Here is a 23,948-nt window from a genome sequence, read left to right on the forward strand (position 1 = left end):
TCTTTTGCAATATTTTTATTAAATAAGTTCTGTTCTCCAGGCTGATGTGTTACCTCATGTTCAAAGAACAGGTGTAGATGTTCATCAAACTTTTCACTTGTTTAAAAATACCGCAATAGTATGAACTCAATAGAAACAGTTTCCTTACTGGGGTTTCAATTTATAGGCAGAAATGCATAGCATTGTAGATTACCTGTGTTGAAAATTTGCAGTGTTGAATTTGGTTGTATCGGTGCAACAACAAAGAGGTATTCATGTTACACATGCACAGGTTGAAGACTGGTTTTGAACTGGCTGCATGCATCTACGAGTAGGCTTGCGCTAGTGCAAGCAATCCTGGATATAATTGAGAATGCTATATCCGGTTTTGGATCACAAAAATGTAATTTCTGTTAAAAGCAGCTGCAACTTTTATTTCATAGACCAAAACTGAAGTCCCCCATCACGTGCACACACACGCACATAGAAAAGGCAAGACCGCTGTAACCATTCAAGTGAGTGATATGGTAGGCAAACCTCCAGGATAGCCATCACCTCAGTACATGACATTTCATTCAACACAGGTAATTCCACTCAGAGTACTACAGTCTGTTTTGTTAAAATCTATACACACACACACGCATACGCACACGCACTCTATATGCATCATTTCAGGTCACTTTACTGCATAATTAAAAATAATAATAAAGGTAATGAAAACATTGCAATGGAACTCTTACAGCAACGGAGGTCTGAGGCACTCAGGGCAGAGAAGACATTTTCTGGTAAATTTGGTATTTGGTAGTACGCATGTGAGTCCAGTTCTGTGAAGCACTAGCCCCTTTTCCCCACCTAAATTCTGCAGTGCCAAGGGGAGCCAAGGGGATCCAGTACCTCATGCTTGGGTCTAATGTGGCAACAAATTCACCAGACACCTTGGTAAAAGGTGTGTTTTATGCCCATGATGGTATGATTTTATGTCTGCATTGGTTTGACTATTTCTTGCATTACAGTGGTGTAAGACTTCTAAGTCTGCAATGGGGTCTGAAAAAATTTTCATTACGATTCAGAGAAGAAAAGAAAAAGTAATCCCCTCAGCAAAGACAGCAAAGATAATGGAAAGGAAGTGGGCAGGGGAAAAGAAAAAGTAGAGAGAATACAGAGGCTCAATCCACACTTGTTAAGGTGACAGTTCCCAGCTCATTGTGACCCACTGATAGAGAAGTGTATATTGATTGTAAGATTGCCCACTCTATAGAGTCTGAGGAAAAAGATCCGTTTTCCTGTGTCCCCCTAAGACTTTCCAAAACCACGAAACTCTCTCAATTGCTTGACTGGGGGAAAAAGACCTGTTTTAGAACTACCAAAAAAAAAAAAGAAAAAAAACAGCGTTGAAGATGTTTTGTCTTCTCACACTCAGCCTTTTGAGATATATACTCATCTCACTGTAAGTCTTGCAAATCCAATCCCCCACAGCTACTGTGGATGTACCTTTATAAAACGTCCCACAGCTGACCCACGCAGGGATCTCATTTCTCGTGGGATCTTTTTGGTTCTCGTTTCATTCCTTTCCCTAGCCAAGTCTGATACATCAGTTTCACCAAGCGTTTGGAGCAGGAGACTGCCTGCAAGCACTGCTCCACAGAGAGGTGGCTTGTTCCAGGGAGCTGCATTTAAGACTGAATTCAGTAATTTTCCGTGTAGGAAGCCCATACTATCAATCTCCGGTAAAAGAAGCCCTGCCATTAACATAGCGTGTCACCTACAGTCATAATTACCACAGAGGCCATCAGCAGAGAGACAGGAACAGAATTAAAGGTAACGGTCACCTACTCTTGGCAACATGCATGTCTCTCTCCCCTCACCCACTTCTCAACTGATAAGCAAACAAGGCCCAGCCCATTAGAACAGTATCTGCAGAAGTAGGAGCAGGTCTTTGGAACTAGAAATGCTTAAAATCTCAGGTGCCGCTCACACCAAGAGAGACAGGGCACACTGAAGTAGTGAAAAAAAACCTGGATCCCAAAGTCCCAGTGGGAAAGGTTACCCACACTTTTCTAGCTAATATCATGGCGGCAACAGAAGCAACTGCAGGTCTAATTGGAAGAAAGGTGCAAAAGAGATAATTGAAGAAAAAAGAAAAATATAGCACGAGTGTTGTAGGTAGGAGGAAAGCAGAAAATTCTTTAAATTCTTCTCTGCTTTACCAGACATTGGGTCAGGTTCTTCAACGTATTCCTCTCTTATCTACAATCAGTGACAACAAAGTAAATGATGAAATTCCTCTCTATTCTGTACTCTTAAAAAATGCATAGAACAGAGACAAAAAAAAAGAAAAAATGTATCGTTCAGATCCACCTGCTCAGTCTAGACTATCACTGGGACATGAAATGGGGACGAATACTATCCAGCCGCCGAGTGAGGATCTCACAGCCTGTATCGGTGACCAGAAGAGTGTGTTCAAACTGGGCAGATCGCTTTCCATCTCTTGTTACCGCAGTCCAACCATCGGGCCATGTTTCATCTTGCCAACCACCTAGAAATATTAAACAAATCAAAAATTCATCATTTAAATACCAGATATTAGTTCCCCCAAAAGAATAGGACCAGCATCCTATTCCATCGCTTCTTAAGAGTAAATATGAGTAACCATTTTACTCTATTAAGGCATTATGCAGAATCAGTTTAATTTAGTGATTTTTGGCTTTCGCCGAATTGCTTACTGTAGTGGGTTTACATGGCAAGGTTTTGGTAGCAGGGGGCCGTAGGGGTGGCTTCTGTGAGAAGAATCTAGAAGCTGCCCCATGTTAGGTAAGGGCCCCACTGCTGACCAGAGCCGAGCCAATAAGCGATGTTGTTTTGCACCTCTGTGAGAGCATATTTAAGACAGGGGAAAAAAAAAACACTGCGCCACACAGCAGCTGGGAGAGTGAGAGGAGTGAGGAACAGCCTTGCAGGCACCAAGGTCAGTGAAGAAGGAGGGGGAGAGGTGCTCCAGGCACCGGAGCAGAAGTCCCCTGCGGCCTGTGGTGAGGACCATGGTGAAGCAGGCTGTCCCCCTGCAGCCCATGGAGTACCGCGGTGGAGCAGGGTTTCACGCTGCAGCCCGTGCAGGAGACCACGGTGGAGCAGGTGGACCTGCACTGACAGACGCTGCAGCCTGTGGAAGACCCCTGCTGGAGCAGATTCTGGGCCGGACCTGTAGCCTGTGGAGAGGAGCCCACGCAGGAGCAGGTGACCTGGCAGGAGCTGCTGCCCGTGGGGGATCCAGGTTGGAGCAGTTCGCTCCTGAGGGATGGACCCCGTGGTACAGACCCATATCTGGAGCAGTTCTGGAGGAGCTGCTGCCTGTGAGCAGCCCATGCCGGATCAGTTCAGCAAGGACGGCATCCCGTGGGAGGGACCCCACAGCACAGGGGACGAGAGTGACTGAGAAGGAGCGGCAGAGAAGAAGCGCTATAGACTGACCATAACCCCTGTTCCCCCGCGCCGCTCGGGGGGAGGAGGTGGAAGAGGGTGGACGGGGGGGGGGAAAGGTGCTTTTGGTTTCTTTCCTTTGTTTCTCGCTTCTCTAGCTTGTTAGTAATAGGCAATAAATCTTACTATCTCCCTATGCTGAGTCTGTTTTGCCCATCACAATAATTAGTGCTAGATCTCCCTGTCCTTATCTCAACCCTTGAGCCCTTTTCATCGTATTTTCTCCCCGTTCCTCTTTGAGGAGTGGGAGTGAGAGAGCAGTTGTGGTGGAGCTCGGTCACCCACCCGAGTAAAACCACCACACTTACCTTCACAGATCATTGGTTCGATTGTAAATACATGACCTGGCTTCATGACTCCAACCGCCTTATTTTCTGCAATAAAGTAAACAATCAAGTTAGAAAATTTATCCCATCTTAGGTAATAAACGAATCCTTGTCTTAGAGAAGACAGGAGGAACAGTGTGAAGCTCTTCAAAGATGAAAAGAGAAAAGCTCTTCAAAGATGACCAGTTCACTTGTCCATTAGTTTTTATAATAAAATTTCCATTAGTCCTTTTTCCTTGTCTCCATGCTCTAACACTGCAATATTTACTCAAGAAACTTGAAATTAATTGTCGTCTTTCTCTAGAGTTCAGCCCCAATTGTGTAAAATCAGAACAGTCCTGCATATTTCCATGGTGAAACACATCAATTTAGAAATTCAGGAAAAATATGAAGTATTTCAGATATTCAGAGCAGGCTTGAAGACCTCTTAACCTGGTTCCACTGAACCATTATTTCCAATCAATTTCAAAATAGGCTAATGGTCAAGTAATCCCATGATTCCATTTATGAAAGACATTCTCATTACTCTGGAATACTAAAGAAGTCGTGGTAGTCTTGGGATGATAATGCTACATTTCTTTAAGTAACATTACTTTAAGTAACATTAAAGAAAAAAAAAGTTTCCAACATTGGAACTTTCTGATGTTAGATTCACCAAAAGCATTTGTGTGGAGACATAAAATGCTTCTCCATCTCCAGAGTCCAGATTCTCTTAGAATTGTAGGATGACTTGGGTTGGAAGGGTTGGAACACTTCCAGGGATGGGGCATCCACAGCTTCTCTGGGCAGCCTTTTCTTTTCATTTTACATCATAAAACTTAAATAATATGAATTCATACCTGTTGATTAACAGATTTTCTCTGTTCTCTGAAAAATCATTTACAGAACTGATTTTCAGCAATCCCTGATAAGCCAGGGATTGCCGAATTATAATCTACAATTATAATGTGTGTTAAAATTCATTGGGATATGGGAAGATGGAGGCATCCATCACGTCTGAGGAAACAGAGGTTCTACCAGGGGAGCTATGCAGCTGAAGCAGGTGTGAATTGTTTATCACTGTTCCACAGCATTTCTCCTATCCTTAATAGTCCACTCATGTTTAAGCTTCTCTCCTTTGTCTCTGTGGATGCTGTCTCATAGTCCTGCTGCCAAAATCATAGGGACATTGCCATTTCCAAAAACTAAAGCAGAGAACCTGTGGGGGCAGCAGGTCCCTCCTCCACTACCACACACTACAAAAGTTTTCCAGGAACACCACAACACTCAAATAGAGAAAAGCAAAATATAACAGGACCCAGACTCAGGCACACCACCTGCCTACACCATTCAAAAAACTTATTTACATCTGGAAACAGCATGAAGCTTTTACTTACACCTTCTGGCTGGAAACATTTGCCTATTCAGGGCAGACAAGGACTGATGTCTGAGGGATTAGTTGGGAATTCATGCAAGAATGTTGACCACTAACTAGTTCAGGCGAGGGCTAATCATTAGCGTAGGCACAGATTGCCTCAGTATGTGACAAGACACCTTGCTTAGTTTCATAAAGCACTCTATGGTCCAGAGTTCAGAAAAATATCTCACAAGTGCACAAATGCTAACTTGATGGCTGTCAGGCAACATGCTATTTTATTAAAATATAAGCAAGAAATAAATTGGGTGCGCTCATTGCAAAGCATATTCTGTCTGCAGGACAACACAAAGGGAATACTCACTGGCATAGTGTGGCACATTAGGGGCTGTATGGAAAAGTTTATGGATTCCATGCCCACAGTAGCTCCGAACGACCGAGAATCCATTTGCTTGAGCGTGTTTCTGAATAATGTTTCCCAGTTCTCTATACCTAACACCAGGTTTTACTGCAAAATTAAAAAGATACAGTTACAAATTTATAGTGCTTTCTTTCAACATAAGTAACCATCTAATACCATTCCGGCTAATATCACCTCTGTAACACTCCTGGCTTGCCTGCCCATCTGTTCTAGTATGCAACCTCCTCCCTCCACTATGTTCACTTAATTCACCAAGTACGTGAGTGAGTGTAATAACGAGAAAAAGGGAAGAAACAGTCTCATATAAAATAGAAAGTGAGGGAGAAAGAGAGAAACTCCTTCACAAGAACACTCCTTTTTTCCTTTCATGGACATAAGAGCTCATATATTAAAAGGATGTTGAAGTTTGAAATTAAAGACAAAAGATGTTGAACACGCTTGGCAACTTTTCATATCCAGAGTTTCAGTGCTTCTTTCAATGAATGTATGAACTGTATTTTAATATGTACTTCTCTCCATTATGTGAAAAGTGCACACAAATTAATAGGGAAAATGATTATAGGTGAAGAACCAAGAAAGGAAAAAAGATAAAACGGTTATCTCTACTCTCAGACTCGGTTTTTAATGGCAAAGCTACAGCAAATAAGAATGTTCATATGCAGGGCTAACATTTTTGATGGTCCTTTAGGGAAGCCTTGAAAATTAAGTAATTCGCCACTGATGAAAATGGTGCGAAGAATTCACTTTGAGCACAAGGGATTGATAGTACCATAAAAGCAACGATGCCTCATCTATCAACTAATGAAGCTGCATACTGAAAGCAACCTTGAGCAGCTAAAAAAGAAAAAAAAAAAAAAGGAAATTTTATTTCAAGATCATTCACAACTCCCTGAATATATGCTGTTCTTTCAGGAGCCAGACCTTGGGTGGTTAAGTGGAGCCATGTTAAGCAGAATAAGCCTGAACAGTTCGCATACACAGCTAAAAGCTTGCATAAAGCAAACCACGTAGTTCACTTCTCTGCTAATGTGAACAACTATAGCTTATAAGTTCAGCTTACTGAACTTACAGAAAATAACAAGAAATTTGGCTTACTATCGGAACGTGCATGCTTTTCCCAAAACATAAGGCAGACACAGTGGAGAAGACAAAAAGTTAATCTGTTGGTGTTATACTAAACAGTTGTGAAATAACTTCAGGCCTCACAATTCCAAGCAGCTCAGTGCAACGCAACAAGGCAAAACTCCCTTAGTTAGGGCTCTGCTGGTCCAACACCCTGAATTTAAGATGGCGTGACCAAGACAGAGGCAACCCTTTGCTATAAATGAGACATCTGCTGCTAGAATTCCTATTAGCAGGGAATGGCTGAAAGACATTGAAAATTGTTACATCATCTGAAAGGTTAGTAAAAAAAAAAAAAACACTTATACTGAGAATTTACATATCGGTATAACGAACGCAAGAGTGAACTGCTGTAGTTTACACATCGAAGCCAGGATATGAAAGATAAGAGACAATGTATTTAACATTTGCTATAAAAATAAAGTACAGGAGCAAAGATAAACAATCTAGGTCTAGCTCTGGAAAATTAAGTGTTCCTTCCAGAGCAGTAATCCCACATAAATAATTTATGTCCTTCACAGCTCAACTCTACTGTATTTTCTCACTCACACAACAGGTGTGCAAGATATCTTTCACATGGATTTCTGTCTTTGCAGTTTAGTTCGCTATCTCCAAATTATTAACCAAAGTAAGTTCACTATTATTTTTTTTTCATTTAATTAGATGCATGTTTAAAGCCTTCAGATATAGTAACGTAAACTTCAGCTTGCAGAGACCATGAAGTGAGTAAATTTTACTGGGGATTCTAAGAAGCTACAGGATATATAATATGCAGAGGATACAATTATTTGCAGGGGCTTGAGAGATATTAGTTTTCCCTGTTTGTCCAGGAGAACTTGGTATATTCATTTGTGAATAAAGTTGAACACGGCATTCTCTAGCTAACTTTCTATCTCTATGTATGTCTCAGTGAAGGTGTCCTGAATTATATTTAATATATTTAATATATTTATAAGCAACATAATCAAAGTCCTGCAGGTACTGAAGGATATAGATCTCTCTTCCCCAGCACACTGCCGAAGTTTAAAATCTAAGCACCTAATTAGCTTTACAAAATAACCATCAAGTTTATGGGAGTAAAGGGTTGAGTTTAAAAGTCTTCAAACAATGTTTTATCTTATTGATTCACTTTACAATGCCATGCGTGTTAGAAAAGTAGAAAACCATACTCTGGTTTTCCAAAACATACTTTGTTGTTTACATTCCCTAAACAATTCAAATCAAGGACGTCTTATTCATCTAGTAGCCCAAAAAGGCTATTTCCATGTAAATATCAGCACACGTGGATCACCTCAGCATCAGTTACATTTCCCTTGTCAGCCCACGTTTCAAATAAAAGTTGCAGCCACCACCCACAGAACTGTACAGTTTGAACAATCGCTATGTTATACAACATACATCATCTGCTAGTGACGCACACTAACACTTCTGTGTTCTGCAACAAAATTCATTCCCAGGGGATAACACATATGAGCACTCGAGCTTGAGAACCAAAACCATAAACCTTCAGGCCTCAGCAAGAGCATTTACCTGCATCGATGGCTTGCATTAGGCACTCATACGTTGTTTGGACAAGCCTCTTTGCACCCTCATCAACTTCTCCAACGTAAAACGTCTCGTTCAGATCTCCATGGTAGCCATTACGATAGACAGTAATATCCACTGCAAAGAATACCAGACACGTCATACTACTACCACTGTATTTTCCACTACTTCTCTATTTGTGAAAAGACAAAAACCACATACAATGTGTTACTGCAATTGTGAAGTTAGAGAAATAACTGTGAATAATTCCGCATATCAACTCTTCCAGCAGATTAAATTCTGACACTTATCCTGTAGAATTTATAGAATTAACTATTAAGATAATGTTTCACTGCTCAATGATTTAAGAAAAAATAAAATGGAGAAAAAAATCCACCAGTGCAATACAGCCATGGCAAGCTTATGATTGGTTTTCTAGGCAAATATAAAAACAAGAAACAGATGCTCTTTACTCCATGGTGATTTACCTGGCTAAAATATTTCCTTAGAACTAACTCCAGCACTAACAGGAGAAAATTAAATTTAAAGTAGGAATGTAATCATGTTTTAAGCCATATTTTAACTTCAGTACTTTCAATGCACATTTAAAATAATAAGTCACATATTTGCAGTAATCAGAATGCCAAAACCCATTTTTTCCATCCAAAAAGGTGAAGTTTTTTGGTGAACATTAAATACAGAGAAATTTTCCAATATTGTTCCTAAGAAAAAATACACCAGATGGCTTAAAACTTTTTTCTTTTGAATTAAATTATTTAAACATTCGGTATCAGGCAAACAGCAAGAATGAGAAGGGGTATGCTTAAAACAGCTTAAGTTTAAAAACCATAAAATTAGAGCTTATAACTATGTTGCAGCAAAACTTACCACCTTTGTGTGTAAAGTTGGTCATCAACTTAAAGGTATAAACTTACTCTTGACAAATATAAATATAAGCAGTTTTATTGAATATATATATATATATATATCATTTTTAGTTTAGCCCACTCCAAAAATATATCTTTTTTGGAATGTCTATACAAGATGTTCATCACAAATAGTCCTTTTATGAAACGTGGGAACAGGCCTACCAGTTGAGACAAAGACGTCATCTGTTCTAGAATCCTGTCTCTCATAGTAGCCATGAGCAAAATATTAAAAACTGCTATCATACAGTCATTATATATAGTAAACACACACAAAACATTCTAGATTTGCAGGTCAAAGTTGATGTCCTGTGGTAGAAGACAGTACTCAGCAATAATACTTAAAGAATACATACAGCACATGAGCTGCTTAGCGAGACCAGTACAACCTCAATGGGAAACACGGGAAAACACGTGTCAACAAATCTGTACTGATGGCAAATGTGGAAGAATGAAACTACACTGCCTGTTATGGATGCATGCATGTACAGAGCTACACCACACTCACTGCGTGATTACGTGCAACTACTGGAACATTTAGATCAGTGAACTTACCCAGTAACACAACAACACACCACACAGAAGCCAGCAGCCAGGTAACTTACCCAGGTAAGTTTCTTGCAAACTATATTATCAGTGTGTACTTGCTGCAAAGAAGCTATTTCTACAGGCTACTTGATCATAGGACTTTCTCCTGACACTGCCAGACATGGCCAAAACATCTCACTTCACACAGAATCTGCTCACAGGGAACAGTATGATAACAAAATGTTACGATGCTCTGCTTGGAGCAGGAAGGTGGACTAGATGTCACCTGGCTGTACCTCCTGGTCTACATTTTCCTATGATTCTAACTAAAATCCTATTTTGGACCTGTAATGGCCACCTTTTGCTTCTACCAAGCTGAAAAGATTTAGGTAAGGAGAAAGATGGATAGGCGCTCCCTCCGTTGTACTTACCTATCCCCTCGCTGTACCCTCTGTTCCACCTTCTAAATCAGCTTTTGAGAAACTACCTTTCTAAAATGAAGCATGCATGGAAGCCTTTTGAGCCTGTGGGGAACGTACATTTGATCCACAAAACATGGACCATTTTGTAACAAGACCTACCAAGCAACAAAAGAGTCAACAAATTCTTCCAAACCAAAACAAAGCAGTAGGCTCAAGGCTTGCAGAGGTGTACTCAAGGCAGGGATGTGAACAAAGGTATTACTAAATCCTCTTATAAAAGGTGTTTTCTAGGGCTGAGGTGCAGCCCTGGCACACAAACTGGTAGAAGTGCGGAAGGTTAAAAACGTAGAAGTTAAATTTTCATAGCACTTACCATTAACAATATCCCCCTCCTGTAATGGCCTCCTATCAGGAATTCCATGGCAGATCACTTCATTCACTGATGTACAACATGACTTAGGGAAATTATAATAATTCAGAGGGGAAGGATAGCAATTCCTTGCAATACAAGCCTAATTTAGAAAATACAATTACACATTGTATTAGCAAGTTTTGTACAATGAAAAAACATAAGCACAACAGACTTACAGTAAGAATGATATTTTGAAATGCTGTGGCTCCTGAAAATAAGACTTTTTGAGCTTTTTTTTTTTTTTGGCATTAAGATATTTTGTTCTGCTTTGCATTTCTTAACAGGAAGACAGTAAGTCTAGTTTCATTTTGTTTCTATTAATTTTTATGTTCAACTATGAATGCTGAAATATTCAGGTTCAAAACAATGCATGGGAATATTTATTCAGGTAGAAAACTGTCATTTTCAATGATTGTTTTTAAGCACCTGACCTAAGATTTTTTAATGTTTTTGCAAAAGCCACAATCTTGACAAAACAATATTTAGCACTATTCTTTTACTCCCCAACTTTAAAACCCTATGTTGCTTCCTTTGCACTCACTTTATTAACCTGTGATTTTTGCAAAACTGACATATACATACTAAGAGACATACCGAGCAATTATGGAAAAATAATACTGTCTTAAAACTGCAAAATTTCAGTCAGTATCAATCTTCCACACAAAAGTTTCCAAAAGCTGGAGGGAGAGTATATTACCATTTAAGTTTAATGCAGTTCCAGAAACCTCAGGCCTAGTTAAACCGTAGGAAGTGCCTCAATCTCAGCTCAACAGCTGCAAATGCAGACCTATCTACATCAAAATCCTGGCCTCCACACTGCAGATCGGTATCCCTCAACTATCAGTTTAAACACCTTATAGAAAGCACAGCTAAGAAAAATTAATATTACACAACTCAACTTACCTATGAATCAGCAAACCAGAAAAATACTTGAACATACATTTCAAATAGTTTGCTAGACTGGGGCTTTAGTTCACCTGATTGCATCAAACACCTCATCCCAATTCTATCTCAGGCTCTGCAGTTCTGATTTCCAATCATAAATAACTGAACTTTCTCCTCTGTACTTCTTAACTAACAACACTGGGCACAAAAGTCCATGACGTACATATGATGCTCTTTAAATAGTGGTATCGGGAACTCAAAAGGGTTTACAAGAAAAAAAAATGTGTGATGTTAACAGAGAAAACGTGAGGAAACTCAGAGGGAGTCTAAAGCTGGAAATCATCTAAGGAGCTGATACAGAGCCCCACGAGTTCCTAATTGGGGGCTTATAGCACAATGCTAGATTCAAAATAACATACTTCTAACATCTGCTCTACCTATTAGCTTAATAATGAGAAACAGTTCAAAATAAAGAAAAGGAATTCATGCAACGAAGAAAACCCCACAACACTCATTCCAAAACAGAGAGAGAGAAGAAAGCACTTAAAAACACCAGAAGAACAGTAAAATAACCTTACTAAATGGACAGCATGATCAATTTCTTCAGTAGTCACACCTGCTTTCACCATCATGGCAGCGACATCCAATACTTCTCTAGCAAGCTGCAAATAAGGAAACAAAAAATACTGATTTAAAAATGAGACCAGGGCTACTCCTTGGAAGGTTAGCAACTCATTTTCTGCAGCTACACTGAGATTGCTAGGAAGGTGAGTAGACCGGGACTACAGAAAGTCTTCAAGATGCCTGCAGTTTATACTACTGAGTCACCTCGGTGACATCTGAAAATATTTTGAGAACACCCCAGTTGAAAATACCCAGTTAACATTTCTATTAAGATTTCACAGCATCACAGAATGGTCGAGGAGTGTAGGAACTCTGGAGGTCATCTGGTCCAACTCCCCTGCTCAAGCAGGACCACCTAGAGCTGTTTGCCCAGGACCATGTCCAGCAGCACTGGATCACGATTTTGTCAAATACCACATACATGAACTACCTAAGTACATTTCAAAGTTTGATTGATTTTGATAGAACAACTCTTTTTCCAAAATTGTCAGGAATGGGGCACTGTTTTGGTTTTGCTTTTTAGTTTTAACTTGGCACTAACTCTAGGAGAGGAAAAAATTCTGTTCTCATTCATGCACTATAAAATATATTCCTAACGGTAACAACATTTCAGCCACAGACTATTTCTCACTAGTAACAACAATGCCAGAAAACAGATAAAAGTCATCTTTCTGCTTGCAAAATAATTCACTGCAAGTTGGAGTCACAAGGAGAAAGAAAATATGAGATTTCCCAAACTATTTTTCAGCGCTCAAAAATGGTTTGAAAGTCTGAACTCTGAAGTATGCTGTCAAAAACTGGTAAAATAACTATATATTTTTAAAGAATAAAGGCATTTTGTAATGAAAACCAAAACCTCCTTACCCTACACACTACTCGCATCCCTTCTATATCCTCAGGTGAGAGTATTTTTATTTGAGAGGTCCCTTTCAAAGCCTGTTCTGATTCAGACATTCCTGGGGAAAGAAAGCGGGGGGGGGGATAAACAAACAAACCAAATTACATGGAGGAATGATTGCTACACATGTCCAATCAAGGAACTTAATTAGCTTACCAACAGCAATAAAAATATATACTTTCTCACCAGAGACTAAAATAAGAAACCCACCAGTTATAGCATTATCAACATTAACCAGATTAATTTGAATTCATAAGCCTTCCACAACATCGTAATGTCCAAACGTGTTCAGGATGCCCAGTCACTTACATTCACTTGCCCAGTCAGTCAGAACACTCTCAAAACACAACTTTAAGATTACACTTTCAAGGGAAGTATTTTATTCATAGAAAAGTCTTTTTTTTAGCTACCTTGGAGATAACAAATAATATTATCTATAATAAATAATATATTATAATAAGTAATATTATAATAAATATAATAAATAATATTCTAAAGCAGCTATTAAAGTATTATATAAGCATATGACTACATCTAGTTATCATAGAACTGCTTGGGTTGGAAGGGAGCAAGTAGTTCTGCTGCAATAATCATGTGATAAATACTTGTAAAGTTCTTCCTATGAGATTCTGTGCAAATTCAGTTTTACAGTTGAAGGACCTCCGAAAACCAATACTTTGTGCTGTTTAAATGTTTATATACTATAAAGTACAACTAAAGACCCATTGAAGATTTAAAAATAATTCCAACAGGCTTTTTAGCAGTTTTTTGAGAAACACAGATCGACACCAACGCAAAAAGGGGAAAATACCCAAACAAACCAATAAGCAAGGAATTTTGAATCTATCCTCTTTCTGTCTAAAAACAGCTGGAAATCATCAGTTTTCTTTTGGGTGTTGCTTACTGGGGTTTTGTTTGTTTTAGTTATTTTACAACACAGTTCCAAAATGCCACTGACAATGGCTTATCAAACCTCATCTGTGTCAGCCAACTTTTGCTATCTTTGCTGTTTGTTATGAAGTTAAACACAGGAACACAGCTTGCGTATTTTTGTCTTTTCTTCCCTGAACACCTTTGAAAGACAACTCATTACAAACTTCAGACTTAAAAAAAAAAAAAAATTGTAATCATTTTTAGTTTTATTCTTTTAAATCAGTAAGTTAATGGAGGGGGCAGGGAAAAGAAGTAGATGAGAAGAACATACAAAAGAAGAGATTCCCTTCTCCAGTATCTCCTTCATGCATTAAAGGCTTCTTCAATCAAAGGAAAGATAAAAAGCAAATATGACACGCCATAACTGTGATTTGTTCCATGTTACCTAGTGGATGATCAGCATAATCTGGTCTCTGAATATAACTTGGCACAGGTCTCGTTGGTGTCTAAATAAATCACAGTCAAAGCTAGTTAGATTGCAAGAATACATACTAGAGCCACAAAAGCAGAGACCCACACAATAAAATCAAACACACTGAAACATGGCTAATTCCACACAGAAAAAGGCACAAGTATGCAAACAGTCCAAAACAGCTCCAATCTCCATTTCTGAAAGAATCTCCTGTTACTCTTTACTGCTTTTATATGATACACCCTCTAATAGCCAACTTCACAGCTTTATAAAACCCAACTTTTGTCTGTCAAATAAATAGTTTTGTAATGTATTGTAGCATTTATTCTGGCACTTCCCAGACTGCAAACGTAGTTCACATCCTTCCTCTCTATGATTATTAGTGTATTTTAACAAGATTGTTATTTTTAATCATCACCCTATTTATTAGGACTTTTTATTACAATTTCATATACATCAATCCTACAGGAGTCAGGAGACAAAAAAGCAAATGCTCAGTAGTAACACTAGTAAATTGCTTGGCCAGTGACATATCCAAAAAAACACAAAAACAACATTCTCCAATGACACAAAGAGACACACATGGGCTCAGGTTCTGTTAGTCTCTTCTCTGAGCCTGTAACAGATGCTATGGAGAGGATGCCACAGGGGCAGGATTTCTAATAGAGGCCAATTAGAAAAGACACATGTAAATAAAATGCCATTAATTCTGTAAAAGTTTTGACTTATTCCACTTACAAACTTGTACTAATTTAAAAATACAGCTATACTGAGGTTGTCTTCTAACCCCACCTTTCAACTCTGAAGATGTTACTGACCTCAGCTGTCCTTCACCATTCCAGTGCTGGGAGTTACTGCATTCTCTGTTTCATCAGCTTATTCACCGGGTTATTTCAAACCATTTATATACAATCATATCAAACTGTTTATTTAAATTCTAAATTAACCCACCCATTTTTTCTGAAGCAGACCACTCCATTATTGGTAAGAGCAGCAGACAGCTAGAAGACACCATCTTAACTATCAGCAGCTTTTTGCAGAACAAATGTCAAAACGTACAGCCAAAAGGCATGAACTGATGCGCGTTCTCTCACAGGCTTTTGCTTCATTTTAAATATACCAAGACCTAGATCAAGTTAACTAAAAATGAGCCACAATAATAACAGTCATACTTGTCCTTCCCATAAGGTTCAGACTGATGAAGAAGCTTTCCTCCTTCAGCTAAAATATGGAAGGTAATCAGGTCAGGAATTCTGGTCCACCAGTTGTTACAGAATGTAACCTGCACCTTTTCCTCCAGTGCTGGAGTACAGAGTGCCACTTAACACTTACCAGGGGATAATGTGGCCTGAGTTTCCCAGTATATCGATAACCAGACCAGGGATTTGTGTTAACGTCACCTTCCAGGGTCCAAGAGGAAACTTCATGTTTAGCTTTTTCATCTTCTGAAAAGAAAAAACAAACAAAACAAAACAAACAAACAAAAACAACAGCAAAATCAGTCCTACCAAGAACCGTGGGGTCCAGAAGGCAACCTACAATAGATAAAGCTGACATTCACTCTGGTGTTTTTTTGTTGTTGGTGGTGGTGGTTTTGATACTACTGATACATAAAAGCGTAGGTAGTAGTTCTCATTTTATTTTTTGATTAAGTTTTTCACATTCAAAAAAATCACAGCCTGCCAACCTTATATTTTCTCATTAGCAAACTGGATTGTCGGGACAGCAGTACTGTAGGCACAAAGACAGTGTAATAGCTATTTGAGTCGTTCTTCACTTGTAGCTCTAAAACATAGTTCTGTGCTTCTTTTCATTCTTGGGAGATGAGCTTATTTCTACAGAAACGCTCATTATCCCTTCAATTAGCAATCCGGCACTGCAGACGAAGACCGCTTTTCTGTGATTTCTCCTGGCATTCAGTGACAAAAATGACCTGGGGTGAGGAGGAGGGTATCCAACAACTAGTTTTAAATTGGGAGCCTGCTACCCCTCCAGATCTTACACAGAAAGTGTAGGTGCAGCCACTTCAGGCAGTATGTGCACCTTACAAGATGGTTCCAATCTGCCACAGGTGCCAGCTCTCTTAACCTTGTGAAACTCGCATCTGATTCAGTCCAGTGACTGCGTTTATTCACTAAAAACACTAACCTAACAGAGCAGATTGATGGTTTTAACGTGGAGGATTGAAGCAAGTTGATCCTGGGCATTTCCAAAAGGGGAAAAATAAAAGAAAAAAAAAGATTTACTTGGAAAGAAGAGGCAAGGGTAAAGGAAGAGTATGGCAGCGTTAATCTTTAACTCATAACCTGATTGCTTAAGTTTGTTTTCCCTTTTCATATCTCACAAGAATGAAGAAATGGCAAGAACTCTAACATAGCAAGCCCTAGTATAAATTTCTCAGTTTCCATGGCTGACTTCTGAGCCATCTGCCTACATGACATTCAGTTTAGATGAACCACTGAGAAATAATAATTTAAAAATCTGAAGTTATCGTGAAGGCATATTTGAGACTCCTTTGAGATGCTTCAGTAATTTGTGACACTGAGGACTTGAGGGCTACCAGAACCAAGACCACTCATGCTGAGCTTATCCTGCGGTTATCCAGGATGCCAACAAGACCGTGGATTTGGTGGTATCATCAAAAAATTCTCTGTCAGATAAACAACAGCATTAGAGGACTGCACCAGAGGATTACCAGAATTATTATATTGAACACAATTTCATGTTCATGCAGGTGCAGAGTAATGTCATACGGAATGCAAGTGTGAGCTATGAGAACTCTACAACGGGAAGGCAGAAAGAGGGAAAACATTTCTGTCTGTGCTACTCCTGGCTATTAACCACATGCAATATTCATCACAGAAAAAGGAGTTTTACGGGGTTTTAGGAAAGAAGGAGGTAAATGACATGAGGACTTGGCTTTTTGCCAAGCCACTTTTTAATCTCAGCTCTCCTTTGATGAAATTGGGCTGGGGAGGGCAGGTGCAGAACTGGGGTCTACTTTCTCTTTTTTTCAGGTTGGTTTTAAACTTACAGATTATTTCAACTCCTCAAATAAGAGAGAGACTACCAGTCTAGCAGTATTTCCGTACCAGAGCTACCAGCTGTAACTAGGACATACAGATAGATATTCTTATGATCTTCAACTAAACTGAGCAAAATCCTTGCTACAATGCATCCTCCTACCAATTGTAGCATCAGTGCACAAAACCATTTTCATTTTTTCCCCAGAGGGGTACACCCCAAATACGCAGACTGGCTGCACTCTGACCGGCATGCTTGCATTCCGGCAAGCACCGAATCAAAAGGCTTCACTGAAGCCTTTTGAACATTACTGCCTCTTACTTCATCAGGCATCAAAATGCTACGATGGTACAAGTTTGGTACACGTTTACAGGCCTCGCCGTCATGATTTATTGTTCTCTTTGTCCTCTGTGTCAGGATCTCTCTTTTCCTCTTCACACAACTGGTAATTTGGCTCAAGGAATATGTTAGGCAAAAATGGAACAGAAATAGGGATTTCTGTACCACATGTGGTCTCTGAAATTTTACATTTTTACTCTGAAATGTATCTAATCTGCAGATTGCCAGGAACTGAGCACAATTTCAGATATGCAGAACACAATGCCAGATATCTTGGAAAAATCCTTATCGTTTCTTGGCACAGAATCACAGAACGTTGAGGTTGGAAAGAACCTGCGGGGGTCCTCCTGTCCAACAAGAGCAGGCTGCCCAGGACCACATCCAGGAGGCTTTTGAAGAACTCCAAGGAGGGAGACACCACAAGCTCTTGGGGCAACCTTTGCCAGGGCTCCGTCACCCGCACAGCACAGAAGTGCTGCCTGGTGTTCAGGGGGAGGTTCTTACGTTCTGGTTTGTGCCCGCTGCCTCTTGTCCTGGCACTGGGCACCACTGACAGCGCCTGGCTCCAGCCCCTTTGCACCCACCCACCAGGTATTGATACACATGAATGAGATCCTTCCTGAGCCTTTTTTTCTCCAGGCTGGACAGCCCCAGCTCCCTCAGCCTTTCCTCACAGGAGAGATGCTCCAGTCCCTTGACCCTCATCACGGCCATTTGCTGGACTCTCTCTGGTACATCCACATCTCTCCTGCACTGGGAAGCCCAGGACTGGACACGCTATTCCAGACACAGCTGTACATTTACGTGTGGAAAGATACAAAGCAAATTGCACTGTGTTGCTCTACCACTAATGCTCACACACACGCGCTTTATTGTGAAACTGCATTAAATAAAACACGATGATGCTGAATTAGAAGGGGGAGTAAATTCACAAAAAGGAACAGTTTTCTATAGGCACATTCAGAACAGAATATTAAAACGGACAATTAAAAAAAAAAACTTACTTGCTTTCTTGTGTAATAACTTGTGAGTAGCCCAGCTTCCCTTAAAGCATTCCTAGAATTGCAAAGGAAAAAAAATATTTTTTAAGTAGCCTTATCCTGGACAGACACATCATTCCCATGAAATTGAGAAGCAACTGTATTTTAAAATACTAAAATATGGAATTTACTAACCTTTGTAGCAACACGCAGTAAACGCTACTTTAACTGCCAGTCTCTGCACTAGAAAATACCACTTTCAACAGCTAATGAGCCAAAACAGTCAGAAAGCACAGACAAACAGATGCACCCATCCAAATGAAACACGCTGATCTAATCCTATCTACCAAATATCGTCCCCTTATCAATTTGAAGAGTAATTAAACGGCAGGGTTGGCCGAGATGTGCTGTTCAGGGACACAGAGGTACGAGTTCACCTGGTCTATCTCCACACCTAATGTGATGGCGTTGCAGTGGGCAGGGTGATCCTCCCCTGGCTCCTACAAGGAGCCATCTCCTCCTGCTAATTGCATCCCTTCTGCCTCCTTCCCCAGCATAAGAAAGCAACGGAGGTCAATCAGCGTGATCACAGGGGAACAAATTAAAGAGATTAAGGTGGGGAAAAAGACTGAGAGCTACTGAATGGAAATGGGAAATGTTAACCACAACAACAGAAACAAAATGAAGTTGAAATGGAAAGCAAGAAAAGAGTGCACGTGAAGGAGTTTGTGTTTTTCCCTTTTTCCCCCAAGCACATATAGAGCAGTTCGTGCAGTGAATAATGAATGAGCAAAGGGGCAGGTGGAAATGCCTGGCAGCTGGAGGAGAGTAAAGGAAGATTAAGGTGAGGGAAAGACATGAAAAATGAGAGATGGAAACAGAAAAGCTGCTGAAGTAGGCATTTAAAGGTGATCCTTTAAGACGGTAATTAGGAAATAGATTATTTTTATAGACAGAAGTCAAATTCAATGGCTACGTGTACACAAAATAGCTGTTAGAAAACTGCTAATTCTGGTTATTTACAATAATGCTGAACTTGTTCTGAAGAAACAGGCAGGAAGTTTACCTTTAATAGGAAGGACAATACTAGTGGCTGAAACATCATCATAAAAATACTGCCCAGAGCCAACGACTGATTCAGCCTAACATACACAACACGAACCCAACCCAAAACAGATCTGTAAACTAAGCCCGGTGTGCAAAACTCTGCCCCAGCTTCACGGCTGCATGGCACAGTCTGCCTGCTCCGGCAGAGCCATCTTCTCCCCACCTTGTCTGCAACCACTGGTCATCAAATTGCGTCCAGAAGACCCCAGTAAAGCGGTGCACAAGTGTGCCAATGTTCAAAGAAACCCTGCTGCCCTCATGACCAACACCAGATCTTTGCTGTCTTCTGCAGCAGCATTTGAAGTTGCCGCTATCGTCACGGTGCTGCGTAATGGGTGGGACAGCGAGAGGCTTGGAAACCGACACGTTAGGCTCACAGGCCTTCTCGCTGAGCGAGCACTGGAAGGTTTTATTGTCACGCTCGTATAACCTGCTGCACACACAGACCTTTGTGCCACGCTAGTATCTGCTTGCTGGAAAGCTGAGGGAAAGGGAGAAGGTTTTAGCCAGACATCCCAGACACACGCACTACCTGCACACCCACCAACAGCAACCAGCACACGCGGCGAGTCCAGAACATTTCTGTGAGCACAGGCTGTGCCACGTGCAGCGGACCATCAGTGAATGCCTCTGCGTTGGGCTGACACTCCTGGAAGGCTCTCAGAGGATGCCCTGCACACCCAACGAGCCGTCCATTTTGTGTAGGCTCGGTCACACGCTGCCCATAGGCGCTGGACTTAGCAGGTACACACGAACTATTTGTGTTGGACAGCTTACTGAGCAGGCACCACCCCGCACATGTCTGCACAGCTCTGCCTCGGTGTTTTCAGATAAAAACATGGCAGCTGTCACCTCGCAGGCTGGAGAATCGTAGCTGGGGCTACAAAGCACTACCGATGTGCCACTGCGTGTTTCAAACACCCTCACCTTCTACACAGCAGGCTTCCTGACAAGCCACGGAAGAAAGCCACTCTTCCCCACCATCTGGGCCACTCTGTGGAGAGTTTTCTGGAGAAAATTCTGCCTTTCGCTGAGCATTCTCTGCTGAGACACTTACTTCAATCTTCCTACTATCATTCCTGCCTCTAATGAGTCTTCCATGTTCCTATGCCATATACAGATCAAGACAGAAATTTGTCAATGACTAAATAAACAAAATACCCAGGGTGAATTTCAGTATTAAAATGAAGAAGTGAACATGACTCTTTTCTAATATTGCCAAAAAGAAAGGAAGACATGGCTTTGTATGGCTATGTTTGAAAACATTAACTAGCTTCCGAGGGAAAGCACACAGGAATAACATGATTTTGGCCATGAGCCATGAGGAAGACTTCCTGGATTTTATTTCAAACATTACAATATCCATTAGTATCCTGATATTAATATCCCACCCCTGTCACTTAGAGCATTGATCTTTCTATTGCATGTGTTTTTCATGTAGTAATCAGGACAGACTCGGAAACACTGAAGAGGACTGTGCAAAGCGAGAGGCCAAACGCATGGGACAAAAAAAAGCGGTGGCAGGAGGGAAGTGGGCAGGGGAGTCCTTCATTTGTTTAGAGCAATCTTGCGTACAACTAGGCTGTCAGCAAGAGAAACTCGATTGCAATTTTTAGCTAAAGACCATTAACATATTTAAACCTTTTAACAACATTTCTGACCTCAAACCATGCTGAAACCAACCCCACTGATTCTGTGTTCAGAGACGAGCTCGATCCAACGTTCGCCAGAACCTGTGCGTTTACCAAAAGGTAACGCAATCACGTTACGCTCTGGAAAGGCTCCTCTTGGATCAGCTCGTGGAAGCCAAGCTATTTCTCTAAATGATTTTCACCTTAAGGACTCAGTCCAACACCTCCTGGATGACATATTGACAGAAGCATGCAGCTTGGTGGAATTTGTTTTACAGTAGAGGGCATTTTTGTGTGAACACAGAGGTCACTACTAAATGCCTTTGGCTTTAAAAAAATCAGCCATTGAAAGAACAACAAAAAAACATCCTTTAAATTAGTTACTGAGCTACTTTGCAAGATTTTTTTTTCCAAACTTTAATTGTAATTTTTACAGTACCAGCAGGAAACCAGGAATCCATGCAACTGTATAAAGAGGCAGAAAAACATAACGAATGTCAAATGCCAGAGAAGAAAAGGGGGGTTAATGGACCAAGATGACCAAGATTAGGCTATATCTACACTACAAACCTCTGTGCAGCACAGACATACCCAAACTAGCTTTAAATAAACTACCCAAGTACAGGAAGCAGCGTAGGCAACACAGAATTCAAGACATCCTCATTTCTTGTGTTTCTGAACAACCCTTGCAAGGCAGCAGCTCGCCCGAAGCGCGCTCTGCCAGCTCTCCGGCAGCGATTTCCATCCTTAGGGCTGGTGCTTTTTGCTCCAGGCTCCCCATCCCCTCAGATACTGCTGCTTTACACAACCTGGCATCCGATGCTGCAGACACACCTGACAGCAGGTACGCCGAGACTGCCCAAATCCTGGCGCCGGACAGCTTCTGGGAACTCCAGCTCATTCCTGACTTCACTGTGCTCACCATTTAGAGGCACGGAGCTGAATTTCCAGAAAGACATATTCTACAGCAAAAAAGACAGCTGGAATTGAGACTGTGGGGACAGACTGGCTGGCATTCTGCATGTCATTATACCCTGAGTTGTAATAGTTAGGCAAACGTCTAGGAAACAGTGCCAAGCAGTACGGTGCATTTAAAAATATTCCGAGCGATTTTTTTTTAAATACAATTTTAAAGTGCCCTTTGGAATGTAAAATTGTCTCGGGCTTAATCCAAGATCGTGTGATTTTACTTAATGAGAACTAGTTTTTAACCAAACCACCTTTAAGGTATGCAAACCAAACAAAACAAAACCCTTAAGTGTGGCATTTAGCTTTAGAAAAATATCAGGTTATCGGTGCTATGTATGTAATACGACACAGATTAACCTTACATCTTATCCGTAAACACAAGTGCCTTGAGGGGTGCGATTGCTACTGCGTTGGACGTTAAAACAGGTGCCTTTTAGCACGCCAAGCTCTGTTCTTCTAGGTGCTGTACGAGACCAGAAGATGCTGCCTCTGGCCTGAAAAACTGCCTGCAGAACTCACACACCGGAGCAGCACTTGTGACTAGTCTGTTTTTCAGATGAGCTGAAAGTATGCTTGCAGATTCGAGGGAAGCACCTACACACAGCATCATGGTATCAGCAGTGCTTGCTCTGCCTTTCATCTAAGCCCGATCTCAGCCCGAGACTCCTGACTCCCAGGTGACAGGACTTGAGCCCTTCCTTGGAGGAAGGGACTGTATTTCACAGCTCTTCAACCATTGAGGTATACATGGGGCTTCTGGGAGCAGTGAAGGAACAACCAGCAAGAGAAATTCAAACCGGACGGGCCTTTCAGTCCCTTGAACCCAGCTCAGACAGCCTGCCTGGGAGCCTGAAGTTGACCTTCAACAAGTTACGAGCGCTCTGCGTTCATGTCTCAACAATAACCAGGCGTTGACCACAGGCACAGGGATTTCTGGTGATTTACAAGCAGATAAAAACGTCAGCTTCCTGGCAAAGGGAATCTGTCAAAAGGCCTAGAAGGGAGTATCTGCAGAGTGCCATTTATACCAAAAGAAAGCCATATCTGTTGCAGCTGGATCCAAGCAGCAGGTTCTAGCCTATTTTAGGCGCAGCAAGAACAGCAAACCAAGAATGAAATATGGCACTTATGTCCTATGGTCTGACACGAGAGAGGGCAGAAAATACTTTCCTCCAGGCCCACAGCTCCCCGCTGCCCAACCCAAGCACACTGCAGGTGAAAGGAAACAGCAAAGCATATGTGGGGGGACCACTGCTCTCTTCAAGATCCCAATTTTTCTTAAATTACTGTGACCTTGAGAACTCAAAGCTGTCAAGGGCCCAGGTCGGAATACCAGTGACAACATACCTCCCAGAAAGGAGTAAGGCAGTACACAAAGCCACCAAGGGAACAAAGCAGAGCTTCTTTCCCATCACTGAGATTTAAAAAGTCAGCCCCTGTCCCAGCTGGAAGGAGCACCCCAGCGGGTACCCACCACTGCCTGAGAGATGCTGCACGGTGCACAGCTCAGAGAAGCCGTCTGTGGCCTCCTCATCTCAGAGAGGAAAAAAAGGCAGCACGGGGCACTGAATTTACCATGGGGGAAGGATTCCATTTCGTGCCTGTAAATAGATACTTCTGAATTGGGATGGGGAAACCACCCCACATCAGGATCC

At 41.1% G+C, this 23,948-nt stretch overlaps 1 protein-coding gene across 2 annotated transcripts in view; it reads right to left on the reverse strand.

Moving 5' to 3' along the window:
• The window catches only part of METAP1 (methionyl aminopeptidase 1), a 27,745-nt gene continuing 3,797 nt past the window's right edge, over window positions 1-23,948 (reverse strand). The window contains exons 2-11 of one of the 2 annotated variants that reach the window (XM_040556678.1): window positions 18,611-18,662; window positions 15,576-15,685; window positions 14,217-14,277; window positions 12,865-12,956; window positions 11,955-12,038; window positions 10,453-10,591; window positions 8,210-8,341; window positions 5,501-5,644; window positions 3,765-3,830; window positions 1-2,515 (exon numbers count right to left, since the gene is read on the reverse strand). In XM_040556678.1, coding sequence (XP_040412612.1) covers window positions 2,355-2,515; window positions 3,765-3,830; window positions 5,501-5,644; window positions 8,210-8,341; window positions 10,453-10,591; window positions 11,955-12,038; window positions 12,865-12,956; window positions 14,217-14,277; window positions 15,576-15,685; window positions 18,611-18,662 — 1,041 coding nt within the window. In that variant the 3' untranslated portion in view covers window positions 1-2,354. Of the gene's footprint in view, window positions 2,516-3,764; window positions 3,831-5,500; window positions 5,645-8,209; window positions 8,342-10,452; window positions 10,592-11,954; window positions 12,039-12,864; window positions 12,957-14,216; window positions 14,278-15,575; window positions 15,689-18,610; window positions 18,663-23,948 lie in introns of both variants that reach the window. The other variant, XM_040556677.1, reaches the window with a different exon arrangement.

Source organism: Cygnus olor, chromosome 4 (genome assembly GCF_009769625.2).
Source record: "Cygnus olor isolate bCygOlo1 chromosome 4, bCygOlo1.pri.v2, whole genome shotgun sequence".
In the NCBI taxonomy this organism is placed as follows: Eukaryota; Metazoa; Chordata; class Aves; order Anseriformes; family Anatidae; genus Cygnus; species Cygnus olor.